The sequence below is a fragment of the Azolla caroliniana genome, unplaced genomic scaffold, assembly GCF_043228905.1.
Source record: "Azolla caroliniana isolate FFs.n. ecotype wild unplaced genomic scaffold, voAzoCaro1.0.p SCAF_13, whole genome shotgun sequence".
NCBI classification, from domain to species: domain Eukaryota; kingdom Viridiplantae; phylum Streptophyta; class Polypodiopsida; order Salviniales; family Salviniaceae; genus Azolla; species Azolla caroliniana.
Window position 1 is genome coordinate 19,610,959 of NW_028230448.1, and position 17,553 is coordinate 19,628,511.

The 17,553-nt window shown below is 37.1% G+C and overlaps 1 protein-coding gene across 1 annotated transcript; it reads left to right on the plus strand.

The window, feature by feature from the left end:
- Positions 1–4,285: 4,285 nt before the first annotated feature.
- On the plus strand, positions 4,286–15,295 carry LOC147856568 (uncharacterized). The gene is made up of 8 exons (XM_087329872.1): positions 4,286–4,782; positions 6,594–6,959; positions 7,078–7,337; positions 7,424–7,565; positions 11,026–11,400; positions 11,495–11,626; positions 12,355–12,483; positions 12,614–15,295. The coding sequence occupies exons 1-8, from the start codon at positions 4,639–4,641 to the stop codon at positions 14,948–14,950; spliced, it is 3,885 nt and encodes a 1,294-aa protein (XP_087185998.1). The 5' UTR covers positions 4,286–4,638; the 3' UTR covers positions 14,951–15,295.
- The last annotated feature ends 2,258 nt before the right edge of the window (positions 15,296–17,553 follow it).

Genomic DNA, 17,553 nt, shown 5'->3' on the forward strand with positions numbered 1-17,553 from the left:
AGTAAATGTCACCTAATCCTCTCTCATAGACTAGTTGAGGTCGTGGGATCATATGTATACTTGGGAGTCACTTTTAGTGCTCGCTCAGGTAAATTCTCGATGACCCATGCAACCAAAGATAGGCTAACGAGAGGGTATGCATCCCTCTCACTCTTAGAGAGACAATGCCACCAGGCATACTTTCAAGAGCCACGGAGTAAGGGATGGCTCTTTGACTCATTAGTGACCCCTTCCCTCATGTATGCATTAGTAGTATGGGCCCCAAGTCTACCATCTTTCATGTGGACGCAATTAGAGAGACCTTTGGTGACGATGTTATCATGTCAACTCCGAAGCAAATCGATAGTACCACATGACATTATTAGAGCAGAGTTCAGTCTACCCCCAATGTTAGTAGAAGCACTCTTTCAAGTGGTAGTTTTTATTCATCGGATACATAGTCAACCACAAGATAGGATATCCCGTCAAGCCTTTGAGGTATCCCAATCCCTACATGCGTCTGGAGACACTAGCTCTTGGTATAACATTGTGGTGAGTTGGTTACTTGCAAACAACATAGACATTATATAACCTACCTCCCCTTAAGTACAACCATGGGACTAATCAAACTCTAATCTCTCATGAAGACCGTAATAAAGTGATACGCCAAGAAATATGACAAATTTACACTCGATATAAATGGATCACCCCACGAGAGCCACTCACATCGAAAATGTTGTACTATAAGGAACACTTCTTGCACTTCTCTAAGTTAGGTTTATACATTCTTATCAAATGCACTAAGGGTGGCCATTGGACAACTTAGGATATCATCTCACCAACTTGAGATTGAGAATGGTCGGGCTAATAGAGTCCCCAGAGAGGAAAGGCTATGTAGGTTATGCCACATAGAGATAGAGGATGAGTATCACTTCACATGCAAGTGCCCAACTTATGCGGAGATACGGGCGGAATACCAAGACATATTAGGACCCTCTCCCACCCTCTCCAAACTATTAGATACCCCGAGTCTAAAGAGACTAGGTAGGTATATCTTAGAACTAAAACAATATAGGGAGAATAAATTACAAAGTATTAACCATAACCCTTTTACTATTCATTAACATGTAACTAGTGTAATTTTTCAGGAACAAGGGGAGACGATGAATGTGGATACACTTACGCTGCTCGGCCTCTCCCTTGAGGAAGCAGAAATGCAAAGAACAACCAAATGCCCTTGGATGTTGGGCTTCAAAACAAGTCGACGTGGAGTAGAAAAGATTAAGAAGATAAGGGAACGTGAGCTACGTCGACTAGAAGCTATGGTTGGGGTCTCTTTTACATTGGGACCACGAGCCACATCCACATCACAACCCTTTGACCTCCCGCTTCTCTTTGAGAGACTTGGATGTAAATGAAATTAGGCCTAGTTTAACATCATTTTCATTGTAGAACATGTTTTTATATGGAACAGGTTTGTTATTTTCTTAGAACTATTTAACTTAAACTCTATTTTTATCTTATTTTTATTTTTACTTTTGATGAATGGGTAAATATCCCATTTTTTTGTAAACCATTTGTCTCATGGGCCAATTTTGGCCTTAGAAGACATTAATATATCTTTCTTTCTTTCTCTTCCACTCTCTCTCTCTCTCTCTCTCTCTCTCTCTCTCTCTCTCTCTCTCTCTCTCTCTCTCTCTCGTGATTCCTAGATAGTCTTTCCCTCCTCTCTACATCTAGTACTCTCCCTCCCTCCCCACCTCTCTCTTTCCTTTATCTCTAGTACTACTTCTGACACGAACATCCTTTTAAACCTAACTCCTTTTCGAGCAATATGAATTCACCTTGACTGATAAGAGCTTCCCTAGCCTTTCGTCGATGAAGTTGTGCCCTATGCCTCTTAGATCCCTTAAACTAGGATCAATCGCTACTCATATCAACCTAGCTGACTAGGATCACCCCAAGAGTGTCATCGAATGATACCACCGCATGGTTGAACATATTGTGACTTCTTTTTAGAGCATATTACTTTGTTTCATTTAATTTTCAAAACATTTTACCCTAGACTCTTTCTTATCTAGACTAGAGAATTTACACACCCCATTTTCTGAAAACCATTGTTTTTTCATATTCTTGGTATGACTGAATTTATTACGAAATCAGGGGGACTTAACGTGCCCCAAGCTATCATGGTGTCACTAAACACATGTTCGTGTGCTATTCAAGCAAGACCATGGGGGACCTAGACTAGGGAGGATGCAATGCCTCTTGAGAAGACTTAGAACCCTTAGTGAGTAGCCCTCATGTAATCCCCCTTTATTTTTGAGAATGATCTCTTTCAGGGAATTTTCTAATTCAAGGAGACTGAGCTCGAGGAGTCATGATTTGAGGAAACCTTCTAAACGGGTATTAAACGCAAGAGATAACCGCCACATTAAATTGCACATATTGACAAATTGAATATCTAATGCCTATAGGAAAGAAAGATAAATCTTAACACAATTGAAAATACAAAGAAAAGAAACGGGAAATACCGAAGTTCTCAAGTTTCTTGCTCCTAGATCTGGAAAATACAATTTGTTAATTGCTCCAAGGTTAAGGGAAACATAAAAAAACAAGCCAACACAAGAAAACATAAATCACACTCTGATGCCAACTATTAGAATCTCAATTAACGTTAAGCAAAAGTAAGAAGGGAAATCAAGAAGAAAGGGCACCAATCCACTCAATCACCCTCTAGTGAAGGTGAGAGACGGACCCGAGTTCCCATCAATGTCCTATACCATTGAATACAAACATGGACCGTACCTTGGGTTTGAAGAAGAAGAATGCACATGTGTATGACGCTAGAGCTTTGCCACACTGTTAGAGTCTCTACCTCAAGACCATAATGAAAAGAAATATCCCCCTTCATGAAGATAGTTAGCCTTCTTATATAGGCGCAAACTCTAGGCCCTTGTGTGTTTCACACTTGGTTGTTTTTCTATAAAAAGTTGCCAAGTGATGAAATATGTGATGCATAATGATGACAATAAGCTACTTCACAATGCATAAAGATGATGATCAACTTCCCAATGACTATGGACAACAAATTCATGGTGCTTAATGAAGATGACCAAACATAATCGTGAGAAGGCAACAACATGAACATGACAACGGCCACTCGAAGGCAACTATTGGCGTAAGAGCAACGACAACAATAATTAGTGACAATGACAATCAAAATTGTTGTAACATGGGCATAACGATGGCCATTGGAAGTGATAGTGGCATGGTAGTGATGGTCATATGTGAGCACTAGGACATGTAAGAGCGGAGACAATAACACCTAGAATCCACAAAATGGTGATGATAATGGTAGTGGTAGAAGTGATAACTATTACAATGAGAGTAGTATACAGTCATGGAAATCGGGAACAACACTCTTCAAAGGTTTATTTTAATTTTAAGGAAGTCTTAAAAACTACCCATGAGATGTTCTCTAAGAGGGAAATAAAAAAAACTAAGGATATATGGTTAAAAGAAAAGAACACTCATGTTTGCTTTGTATTGTATAATTACGCAATATGAATCTATAACAATCTTCCCCCACGGCCTATCCTTTTTCCTAGGTTTAATACATGGGGTAATACATGGGTCCATAAGACTCCATACAATGTATGATATGATGAGACCCAATACACATGTTTTGTCCCCAACAAGTTTGTGGCTCTAAGGATAACAATCCACTCCAATGCTCCTCCACATTTAAGCTTTGCTTTTCAACCATCACATATCCCTATACACATTTCATAGTTTGTGCGCGCACTTGTATTGCAACATTCATTGGTAAAATTCTTGAATATCAACAATTACTTATCAACTCTACATACAATACACGAAAGTGTTTCATTAGGGTTGCACTGATCATACAATACTCGTTTGTCTCTCTCTGCCGGACATATATGCTCTAAAGGTGAGGCTTGGTTTGTTTGACATGCAGTAGGCAGACCAATTGTCCTAATTCACAATTTCCAGGAAATGATCTTTGAAGTATGTATGGGGTTGAGCTCATGATATATCGAACAACAACCCACATACATACTATCGGAGACATGTGTTCGTAGCTCCCTGTCTCCTCTTGATGGTCTCAGAAGGGAGATTATATCCATACATACATACATACATACATACATACATACATACATACATATATATATATATATCATCTCCATCTTCATTGGGACATCCTCTCTCCATTGTTTTAAACCCTTACAACCTAAGGCCAAAAGGTTTCCCATTTCCACATTTTTACCCATCTCTTATTGATTCACCACATACATAACAATTCTCTCCTCTCTCTCTCTCTCTCTCTCTCTCCCTCTCACCATAGAAGAAGCCTATCCCACATCACAATCTCCGTGCCCCCAATTCCAGACTCTGCGACGGACCCGCATCCTCTGATCTCCCTTACAAATTGCTTTAATTCTTCTCTGGATCCAAAGGGAACCTCTTGTTTATTATCAGATCTTGTTATTGCTGCCACAGATCCGATCAGAAAGCAATACAGCATAGTGAATTTGAATCAGATCGAAAGGAAAACAAGAGCCCAGTATGGTTCCTAATCTGTAATGGGCGATGCAAAGGGTATGGATATAAGGAATCTATTATTATTCAACCATGCCGGGCCTCTCTTGCAAAAGCCCTCAGTCTTTTTGTAATTATACATCAACTATATCTGGATCCATAGCTGATTTTCATAAAGGATCTGTGTCTGGCCTTCAGCACAGAGATGGTGGTGTTGATGCCTCTCAACTTAAGAAGGTACGATGCATCCTTTATATTAATTTCTTTTCAGTTCATATTTTTGTCCCAGTTTTTGTTTCTGTCCACTTTTGGTTAGATTCCATGGATGATTCAATGTTTTTTTTCCCATTTTGTGAGTTTTTTCTATCCATATTGAAGGATTGGATATGGGTGCAATGTGATGTTATGCATGAGATTATGTTATATGGATGATTCAATTTGATAAATCCACTTTTTGAAGACTTTTTAGTCATTTGGAAGTTTAATTGGTTCATTTTGAAACTCACTAAGGGATTGAGTTAGCTCAAAATGATGTTTTGCGTAGCTTTAGGTTATCTGGATAATTCAATCCTTTTGGGTTCTTTGGATGACATTTATGGTCCATTTTCAATTGTTGAGCAAGGGATTGAATCAACGCCACGAAAAGACCCGAATTTGTGCTTTCAAAATTTGAAAATCATCTTCTAATTTGGAATTTGAAGTAGAAAAACGTGTCAAATTTGAGAAAATCTGTAACCAAAATTGGCAATTTTTCTTTTTTATAATTTTGCAAATCAGAAATGAAGGCATTCAAACTTATTGGGAAATTATTTTTTGAACACTGAATTGAACGTTCGTAAGATGCTGTTTTGCATAGACTTGGATTCTCACAATGATCTAATATTTTTTAGTTTCCACATTTGGAGCTTTTTTGATACTATTCTGAAGGATTGTTTGGTCTACTTTTAGGTATTCTACAAGGAATTTAATCCACTCAATCTGATTATTTACGTAGACTTTGATTATATAGTTATTCAATAGTTTGTAGTTCATTTTTCAAGATTTTTCAAGAGATTGAATGTGCTTGTAATGATGTTTCGTATAGTCTTCAGTTACATGGATGACTCAATATTTGTAGCCCATTTGGAACTTTATTATCTCGTTTTGTAATATATGTTTTGTCCATTTGTGGAAAATTCATGGCCATATTTAAGACTTGGGCAAGAAAATGAATGCATTTGCATTTTTACATAGTCTAAGAGTCAAGACTATCTGGTTGATGCAGTATTTTCTGGTACATTTTTGAAAGAATTTTTAATTTATTCTGGGCAAGTTCTTGAGTGTGCTTAAAATGATGTTTTACTTAAGCTTAGGTTATCCAGATGATTCAATCTATTTTAGTTTAATTTTGAAAAGAAAATGTCGTCCGTTCGGGATGATATTTTGGTTTATCTGGAAAGTTTTTGTAAAGCATTGAATTTGCGCAAAATGCTATGCTTCATAGGTTTCAGTTATCTGAATAATTGAATAATCTTAAGTCCATTTTTGGATGATTTCCTTTTGGAGATCAAATGTTTTTGGTTATCTGCAGATTTTGGCTTTCTTTTGTTAGTTCTTTTAGTTCCTTTTAAATGGTTTGGTGAGGAATGGAGTGTGCTCAAAATCCTGTTTTAGATAAGGTTATGGAAGCGAACATTTGCAGCTTGCTTTAGATTTATAGCAGATGCAAAGATTTGTCTCCTTTTTTGGTGTAGATTCCATAAGTAAATAATATATGAGGGTGTAAAATCTGCAATTTATTTACAATGAGCATTGTTTATTATCATAACTACATTAAGGAGTTGAATATATGAGATTTTATGATGCATCAAACCTTGCTTGCCTCCATCATTAGGACTGGGTCAAGTCAACCATAAGTTTTTTGGCTAGGAATCAAGGATGAGGGTTTGTCAACAAGAAATCAAGAATGAGATTTGTTGTGCTTCCAGATTCTTGAGAACTTTTTTAGTTTATCCATTTTGGATTTCTATGATATCGAGCTCACAGACTGTTCTAACTTCTACCTACAGTTTTGGGGCGAACTTAGCTCTTCAGCCCGACATGAATTATTACGGATCGATAAGCACAGCTTGTTTGAACAAGCTCGCAAAAACATGTATTGCTCACGTTGCAATGGTCTTCTATTGGAAGCATTTTCTCAAATTGTTGGTTACAGCAAGGGTCTGCAGGGAGGTTCTTTGTGCCAAAGTAAGCATGAAGGTGGATGCAATAAGGAAAATTGTTATAAAGGAGACAGAATTGCAGTCTCTAATTCCGATGATGATGTAAGAGATCCATCAGTACATCCATGGGGTGGGTTAATGGCAACACGAGATAACATGTTGACACTACTGGATTGTTTCCTGGAAGGACAACCCCTGGAGGTTATTCAGAATGTAAGAAAGAAAGGGATTTTCATAGCATATACAGTTGTAAAAGATGTACTCCTTCTCTATAATAGTTGGATATATATATATATTTTCAGCCAGCTGATTGTTGTATTGGCTCATCCAGGTTTGTGACTGTGCCCGTGCCAGAGAGCGTGAGCGTGAACTTCTGTATCCCGATGCTTGTGGTGGTGGAGGAAGAGGATGGATCAGCCAAGGGGGTCCTAATTTTGTTAGAGTTCATAGTCTTAAGGAGACATGTGCTCTCCATACAGCTAGGCTTTCTTGTGATGCTCTTGTCGATTTTTGGTCCGCATTGGGTGAAGAGACTAGGAGATCTTTACTACGAATGAAAGAAGAAGATTTTGTTGATCGACTCATGTTCAGGTATCATTACATATATCAAAGGATCCTTGGATTTATGGCAACTGACGAAGTTCAGGCTCATGGTTTTCTTGTGTGTGCTAACACAGATTTGAGAACAAGCGCTTCTGCAGAGATTGCCGACGCAATGTTTTGAGAGAGCTGAAAGAACTGAAAGAATTAAGGCGATCTCGAAAGGAACTGAAATGTACAAGATGGTTCTGTAATGCAGACACTGCTTTTTGTTATGAGGTGTGTGCATTATGTATATGTAATGTTTGCATTACATTGTTTGTATATACCATATAAACATGAATATTTCTGGTCATAGTAATTTTTATGGGGCCAAAAAAACTATTAGATCAAGGATAGATTTATCCAATCTGACTTTGCCATTTTAGAGGTGGCATTCTTTTTGTGAGCTTAAGAAAACAGTTGCTCGTTGTAAAGTGCTGTTATGGAATCCCATCATTCTTGGGTATCCAGTTATTGATAATTATCAATCTGGTTATGCAAATCTAAATTGGAGATTGTGCTGAGTCACTCCAATATCAGAAAGAAGAAAGAAAGAATGGTATATTTACATCTCTAAAAAAACATGAATATTTCTGATCATGGTAACTTTTATGGGGCCCAAAAAAACAATGAGATCAAGGAGAAATTTATCCAATCTGACAATGCCATTTTAGAGGCGGCATTCTTTTTATGAGCTTAATAAAACAATTTCTCGTTGTAAAGTGCTGTTATGGAATTCCATTATTCTTGGGTATCCAGTTATTGATAATTATCAATCTGGTTATATGCAAATACTTAATTGAAGATTGTGCTGAGTCCCTCCAATATCAGAAAGAAGAAAGAACGATGATATATTTATGTCTCTAAAATGACATAATGGCCTATGAGACCTGATAAATATTACTACTGTTTATGTTAACTCTTCCATACAAGTTACAAAATTGAAAAGCAAGAGAAAATGTCTGCCGGTGGTAGCTTTGTAAAACTAATTAGCTTGAAATGTAATCATCATTGGAAACGAAATTGCTGCCCACTGAAAAATTTCCATCATGGCATGATCCAGCATGATGGTATCAAAAAGGTCGTTGGGGCAAGGAGGGCATTTCTGATACTATTATGGCTTTGATATCTTAAAAATACGCACATCTTAATTATGGCCCTGGTTGTTGTTGGTGACATCCATGATAAAAAGAAATGGCTCTAGTTGGGTGATTAATCTGAGTTGTGAATCCACTCTAGCCAGGATGTTTGCTTGTACATATTGAGGAGTGACCCTAGTAGTATGTGTGGAAGAAACCTGTCAGTGCTCTCTGCCTGGTTGGTTGAATGATTTCAACCTTTCCCTTAAGAGCCACTCATTATAATTGAACGAAGAGCATGAAGCATTTTTAATGATTGTTCTCATGTCACTCTACAGAAAGGTTCGAATCATTCTCTAAAGCAACAGCAATATCTTCCTCGGATCTTATAATAGATTGGGCAATGAAATACATAATTCTCTTCAGATTGATGTCTAATCTGGCAGTCTAAATCTATATGTGCAGTTGCTGAGATGGTCTCCGGATCTACCCATGAAGGACACTTGACAGATGTATCTCCATATATTTGGCTGGAATAATGAAACCATCCGGGACATGTAAGAAGAAAACCTTATAATTGGCCATCTTTGTGCCTACATTTATGGATTGATCCAAGTCCACTTCAGTTATATCTATCCTCATGCTTTATTCTCTCTGGCTTGGTCATATCCAAAAATCTGAAATCAAGACAATACTCAAATGATGAAGTTACATCTGTATCCATGCCATGTACTTCGAACAAAGCTTTCATTTGTGAATGCCAATGATTGGTTTCATCTTCCTAATGGTAGTTGTGTAGATGACGCTAGAGCTAATGTTTGATAATGATCCCTAAGTAATTTCCAGATTTCATGTATATAATTCATGACATGAAAAAGTGCCTCCAACTCCCAATTCAGCTCTATCTCACATGCTACCTGTTTTGCTTTATCATGCCGAAAATCATCACAATTAATTTCCTTTCAATGTTCCTCTAAACTTCCATGTTGTAGAGACTTGGTCCCAATATCTTAGCTCCATACAAGAAGGTAGGTATGACCAATGTATTTAACAACTATCTCTTTGTACATCATTCTTGGAATCGTACATAAGTACATTCTCTCAAGCATCCCCAATGATGTGAAGTTGTGTTGGCTGTTCATGACTAGGTTAGCCTAGTCTACTATGTAATACAAGCAAACTCACACTTCAGATTATTTCACAACTTTTTCCTGAAAATATCAAATCGCTGTCTGCAAACAGTACAAAAGTCTAATGTGGTAAATAAAGCTTCTCCTGAAAGAATGGATACAAACATTTGCATTGGAATAGGACTACGAGAATATATATATAAATATTCTTGTAGTGCTTATGATATATATAAATATTTAATACCTTCCATGCAAATATTCCTGTTGACTATTGCATATGGTAGCCAACAAGAATGGGTGATGAAGCCATTGTCGCATGTCATGGGCAAAATGTTCTATTTTTTATTTTAGTTTATTTTTGTAGTCATAAAATTTATTTAAAGTGATCAAACGTTTGGCCAGCAAACCCAAAATCTAAAAATCAGTTATGATGTTGGTGAGAAAGGGACATTTTGCTAGAGAATCTATAATGTTGGCGAGGAAAGAAATTTTATAAGAAATCCTTCCATTTTGGCATGCAGATTTCTTTGTGTCAAGCAAATGACTTGTGTTCTTTGTGGCAACAGAAACATAATAATCCGTATAGCCTGGTGAATGGCTTATATAAAATTTAAGAAAAAATTTAACTCTTAACTGAATTTGGCCAGAAAATAGGACACTGATCTCTGCATTTTTTATTACCGAATTTTAATGATCTTATTTTGCTATAACAGTGTACATTCTTTCTGTCCTGTTGTCCATTTTCAGCTTTATTATGCCCCTTTTTCTGTGAGTTATCTCTATTCGTATCATATGGTTGTAGTGGAGAGAAGATTATGTCAAGCTTGAATTTAAATATAAGCATGATGGTGGTGATGCCTCTTCTAGCCATACATAATAAGTGATGTATTGATGCCTCATATTTTATATTTATGTGCCAAATTTTCAAGGATGGACAACATACATGATATTCTACTTCAATTAAGCATGTTATTATGAATATGGTGTAAATAATGATTTCTTACTTACGTTATGCTTTAGTATTTATAATTGGGCATGAATCATAGTATGTGTATGGTGTGCTGTATATCACGTTATAAGTTTCAGTTAACATTTTAAGGTTAAAACCCTAAGATTTAATTACGTCATTAATTTATATATAATTAAGTTTTTTTATTGCATTTCACTTTTTTGCAAATGATGAATTTCGGATTCAAATTGTTTCTTCAAAATCTTCCCTTTTTGTCTTTTGGAAACAGTTTGCAACTATGAATGATAACATCATGTTGCGGTAGTTTATAAACATACTACTCTGATGATATCAGCACTCTCAAGTATGTTTAGGTTCATCTAAATTTCATTCCAAGGAACAATCCCGTGTACTTGCCAGCTTAAAAACTATGGATTAGCAACCATTTTATTTCTTTTTCAATTAACTCTATGAATTCAATTGCAGATGGATATGCTATTGTCCTTTTAACTTACCAATAAAACTCTCCTTGAGTGCAGGTTTCAAACACATCTGTGCAAGCCAATTGGACAGAATGCTTTGGTGGAGATCTAGAGAGTACATATCAGCATTTTGAATGGGGCCTTGGGTCAACAGAAGGAAACTCTGACATCCTTGGATTTGAAGATGTGGGTCTTTCAGAAGGTGCCAGGGTTGATGGCTTGGATCTAGCAAACATCTCTTTCTTTTACATTACTCTTAGAGCCTGGAAGCATGATGGAAGGTGTACAGAGATATCTGTGAAGGCACATGGCTTGAAGGGTAGACAGTGTGTGCACCGTCGACTCTTTGTAGGGGATGGGCATGTAACGATATCCAAAGGAGAGAGTATAAAACGTTTTTTTGAGGAGGCAGAGGAAGCTGAAGAAGAAGAGGTACCTTAAAAGTTTGTTTCCAAGTAAATGAATGAATTAAGCATCTTTTTGCTACCAAACATCACAGGCAACTATATTATTACATATTTCATAGGATGAGGAAGTAGCAGAGAAGAACGGAAGTGAATCTGAAAATGATGGTTTTCGTGTTCAAAGGCATGCTAGAAGTCCTGAATTGGCAAGGGAGTTTCTTCTGGATGCTGCAACTATCATATTCAAAGAACAGGTATTCCGAAAGTTTTTCTTTCTTAATGATTTATCCCTGATTATATCTAATTCAAAATTCAATACAATCTTCTTGTATGAGAACATTTGTATGCATGCTTAAACAAAGTTTTCTTGTATGCTAGCATGTGATTGCTTGAGATCAATCGTTATACGAAATGTCAAATTTCTGCTCTCTGCATGCTTTTTTATGCTGGGGTGAAGTCATATCTGCAGTTCATCCCATTCATGCATTCTAAACTCCTTAAGACGTTTTGATTATCAAAAAATTTGTAGACCATACAATTTCATATTTTTAAACATGTTTAAAATTTAGAATGTTAACATATAAACACGATAAGCTCCATGTCTTTCAAGAATATGTTACACAGATTTTTTTATGAATATGTTCAAATTACAGAATGTTAGCATACAAAAATGATAAGTAAGCTACATTCAATGATGTGTTTCAAGAATGAATTTAACTTTTTATTATATGGGATCACTCTGATTTCTTTATGAATATGTTCAAATTTTAGAATGTTTATCATCTTTAAATTTTATATTTTCTGTGGCAGCAATCTCTCTGCTATAATAGTTAACTGAGGTGTACCATTTGGAGAATATAATTGTGTGGTAGTGGTTAGCATTTCTTGCAGTCTGCATGATATCGATAGTTTTATGAAATGAAGCTTTTGTAATGGTATTGTAGTTTTATTGTAATGCTCCTGAATTTGATTATAATGGCAGGTTGAAAAAGCCTTTAGAGAAGGAACTGCAAGACAAAATGCTCATACAGTATTTGTTTGTCTTGCTCTCAACTTATTAGAAGAACGTATTCATGTCGCCTGCAAAGAAATAAGTACATTGGAGAAACAGGTGCGCTCAAAACATAATCATAGTCATCAGTAATTAGTTGATCGGCTCCATTGACAAAGAAGTCAAGGTGTTTATGTTTTCATACTTCGTAAGATGCTAAATTCAGAAATGTTGTTTTTGACTTTTACAGAAACAACTGCTTGAAGAGGAAGAGCGAGAGAAACAGGAAGAGGAGGAGAAGAAAGAGAGGAGACGGATCAAGGAGAAGGAGAAAAAGCTAAGGAAGAAAGAGAAGCAGAAAGGGAAAGAGCATATGAAAGATGATGGCAAGGTGAAGTCGCAAACAGTAGACAATGACTGTGATGCTGGGCCTAATGAAGAAGTTTGCAGTGATGATGAAATTAAATCTACTGTAAAGAGGGTGGATGAAGATACCTGTGTATCACCTCATGTAATGCCACATGCATCATCGGAAGGGATAGAAGAGGAGGCTCTCCTAGCTTCAGGTTCGGTTGGGGCTTTCAACTTCCTTGATCTTTCTGTAACTGTGGATAGTAAAGAATTTCAGGATAGTAACAATGCATTCATCTTAGAACATTCAAAAGCAGCTAAACGAAGGTCAAAGATGAGAAAAGGGCCCCTAACAGAAATTGTTCCTCCACGACGGTTTAGCAGGCGAGGACCTTATGATTTATCTTCTGATCCAAAAGTTTCGTTAAAGTCTTCATGTTCACCAGTTATTCAGGTTACAGAGGATGCAGTAGTAGGCACTCCAAAACATAATAGTAGGAAGGTTATCAAGCCGGAAAAGAGTGGTATACTGAGCTCCATGGAAACATGGAATAACACACGGTATCAACATCGTCAAATAGGTAATGTGTGTCAAAACCTGTCAAAAAGACCTCTTTATGTGAAAAGCAAGCCGAGTGATACGAACTCATTAACTACGAAGAACCTTGATAGGAAAAACGTGGTGTCAGTGAGTTCCAAGCAACCATGCAGGGTCAATAATTTTGTCACTGGGTCAGTTCAGTATAATTGGCAGATTGTTAGGACCAATGCAAGTGATACAATGACAAAGAAAGGTTTATCTGATCAGCAACATTGCAAGGTGTTATCCAACTCATCCTTGGAAGAAAATGAAAATATAGAGACTCCTGAAGCTGAATGTGATGAAAGTTCGGTCATGAGCAAGTCTTACGACTCTTCTACGCCATCGAATTGCAAAAAATATTGTGGTTTGCATAATAGATCTGGAAAGAATGAACTAGAAAACAGTTCAGAAGAGAATTTGTTTGAGACAGTTGAGTCTTCTTCTACAAGCCCAAATGCATCTTGTGGTATGCTAACCAAACTGGTTCCAATCTCAACCATGGGGTCTCTGGATGAGGATACTAGCCCTTCTTCTGCGGCTTCCTTTTTCACAGACACGAGTGATGGAGAAGTGACTAGCAATAGTGTCACGACTGAAAGCTCCTCATATCTCGAGTCAAGTGCTACTTCCGTTGAGGTATCAACAACCGAGATTTCAACCCCTGCTACAAACCCAGAAGAGCCTCATAAACAATCTCTCTCCTGCACTACCACTACGGAAGAACAGCAGAAATATAACGCCCCATTGTTTAAAGTTGATGATTATCATGCATTTAACAGCTTTCCATGCCCGGAATTATACCCTTATTCAAATGATCCGAAACTATTGGAGCAGCATTATTCAGTTGGATTTGAGCACATTCCACTAGGAATGGGTGTAGAGGTTCAGGCACCCTTAATTGATGTTGCCTCACATGGTTATGAATTGGATTCAGTGATGATGCAACATGGTTATGAATTGGATTCTACGATCATGCAACATGGTTACGAGTTGGATCCTACTATGCAGCTTTCACCGTCTCTATTGCCAATGAACCCTCCTCCACCGCATCCTTTCGGTTACTCATGGGTACAAGGTCAGTGTGTAGCAGCACCAGTTCTAAATACATTTCCGCCTCATCCAGGAAACTTGTATATAGATGTCGGGACCCCAATAGGGCTGACAACTACCTTGCTTCCATTCCAACCGGGGCTATCGGTGCTCAGTTTTCCTTGTATGCCAGGTGTTCCAGAAGATTCCAACTTCACGTGCTGGGGAGGTGAGCCATATATCCTCGAGAAGCAACCTGATGTCGATTTATTCTCTTCCAGGGATGTCTTCCAGCAGCATGTATTGCCATCTGAAGAGGGCTTTTGCGAGCTTTCGAGCCCTGAAGTTGATGCTGTCATCCCAGCTTTGGCCGAACCCTCGAATGATGCACTGGGATTTTCGCTTTTCCATTTTGGTAGCCTTCCCGGAGAAGAACAAGAGAAAGCTGGTGCTGATGACGAAGACTCAAGCCAAAAAGTCGTGGAGAGGCTGGAGGTTTCTTGTAGTAGCACATCAATGCAACAACAAGAATCAACAAAATCAGGAGTGATCAAACCTAATCTACACGTGGAAGAGTATACTCTGTTTGCAGCAAGACCTTCTCATAGATTCAGTTTCTTTTGAAGTGATTGCAGCTTCAGCAGTTGGTGGGCATGTATAAGAAGAGGAAATATCTGGAGCACTCACTGCAAGTATATTTACATCTCTATCTTGCTCTGGCTCTCTTTTTATCTCGCCCTTATATGTTAATTTCCGTCATCATCATCATTATTATATTATTATTATAATTATTCAATGCTCACTTACGAGCCTGTGTGCCTGTAGAATTGTCTGAAAAAAGTTTTCTCTACAGTGAGCTAGTGTTCTTTCTGTTCGAGCACAAAGAGGTCGCATTCGTCGATTCATTAATAAAGTCTTTATATATCCAATGTGCGTGTTTGCTATAATCAAAATTGTTATTACCTGTTCTATGTCATGTGTTACTTTATTCTCCAATTATTATATTAACGATTCAGATCATCATCTAGGTTTGGATCACATCCGTAAGGTTGTACTGGTTCATTAGAACTGCTGGTTTCTTGGTAGTATCTGTGTGATGGGTCGAATGTGCCCTGCCTCTTGTTTCGCTAGCAAAATGTAATAACTCCATTTTGTGTGGGATGGTAAAGTTGTTCTCTTAGGTCTCTATATGTACCTATCGATATGACAATGAATATCCCATGGTCTTCATTGACACGAAGATTTGCTGTGGGAATTGTGACAAATGCAAAACAAATTATGGTATTTAACTGCTTATACCTCTATGGTTTGATGCTTGTGTGAACTTATTTGGCATGCCACAATAGTTTTGATGATAGCTCTACTTTTCCTATCCCAACAGATATTTTTTTGCACTTCAAGAATCATCAAGATAGAATGTATTATGATGTCTGAGCTCTGTGGCAAAAATGAGTTACAACTTTAGGACAATGTGGCATTGGTCTAAGAAAGAATGGTCACTGTTTCCTGATCCAATTGAGATAGTAATACAATTGGCATCATAAACATTATGATTATGGGCCAACTATGACTTCACTTCATAATGTAATAAATTTAAGTTTGAAGTTTGCAGGATACAATTATAGATTTAAACATATTGCTCTTCCCTTTTATGTAATTCACCAATGCACATGTAAAGTCACTTGAAAAGTTTGAGAAATTTGGGAGAGTATCACCTTCAATGATGACCCTCATCTTGACATACTAGTTGGCTCCTTTTCAGAACATTTTAACATAATATGGAGAACCTTATTATAGGTAGAACTACCCAATTTAGTGTGTCAAAATGTAACTAAGGAGAGATGCGATGATGGTTTCAACACTTCATCCAACAATTGCACAATTAAGCAAGTGAGAAACTAGTAATCAGAGTAAAAAAATACCCTAGAATATTAACATATGAATGTCGAGATGTGTAATTATTTGTATAAATATATAAAACAAGCCTGAACTTTCTTTATCATTAGAAAACATCGGCAAATGGCAATATGTTGTTTTGAGAAACTTGGTTTGAAAAGGCTATGACAAATCAGTAAGTTTTGGAGCATTTGTTTGATTGTCAAAAACTTCATCCATCCCAATGAGAAATAATTAGTTTGTGCTCATCTTATTTGTTTTTGGTGTGGGTTTTTCATCTACTCGATGATGCATTGTTGTGACTTAGATTCATTGTAGTTGTTGATGTAATTCATGTCACGAGTTTATTTGTAACTATTATTATGTTTTTCTTGTATTATAATGGATTTTTTCTAGGAAACATCATATGATATTTAGTCATCTCCAAACAATGGTTGGTGAATCTTTCGTCATGTACGACAACTTCTACAATAGAAGCATAATAGTGAAGGGAGTGCATCAAAGTGTGCTTCGAATGTAATTTCTTGTTTCTTTAAAGTCTCCATTATATTCATATGCTTGCACTAAACTTAAATCGCCTTTGAAAATGCAATGTTATTGTTTTCTATCTTAATAATATGGAAAGCACCATTTGTTTACATATTTGAATCGTAGAATGTGTGAACAATAAACCAATCAAATTGAATATGTGGTGTTTTATATAAAAGATACTACTTTCACACTGTTACATTTTATTTGTGATGGTGAACGAGAAAATGGGCCAAACACCTTGAGCTGCTCGTGACTAACTACTACCAAAAATTAAAGAGGGCAAGTGAGGGAATTGCGGGTGCGGACGGTGCAGGTCGCTCAGCTGATGGCGCATGCGATCTCCACCGTCCAATATGGATAAAAATCTAACAACGTCTGCCACTAGGAGCTCGACTCTGTCATAAGGAGCCCCACTCTCTGACAACCTCTATCACTAGGAGCCCGACTCTGTTATAAGGAGCCCTGCTGTCTGACAGCCTCTGTCACCAGGAGCCCGACTTTGTCAAAAGGAGCCCTGCTATCTGACAACCTTTGTCACTAGGAGCCCGTCAAAAAAGTAAAAGTAATAAAGAATAATATAACTATATAATAAAATAAAAATAAATAGGGTATTGGTTAGAGTTATACCTAAATTTTGCTAGGTTTATGGTTCAAATCCTTCTTCTTTTTAATTCTCTCTTTGGTTTTTTTTCTTCTTCGATTACTTTCTTTATTAGGGTTTCAACATTTGGTTAGTCACTTTACACTTTATTTACATTTAAGGGTCGTAATAGTGGTATTGAATTCTCGTCTCAACGTGA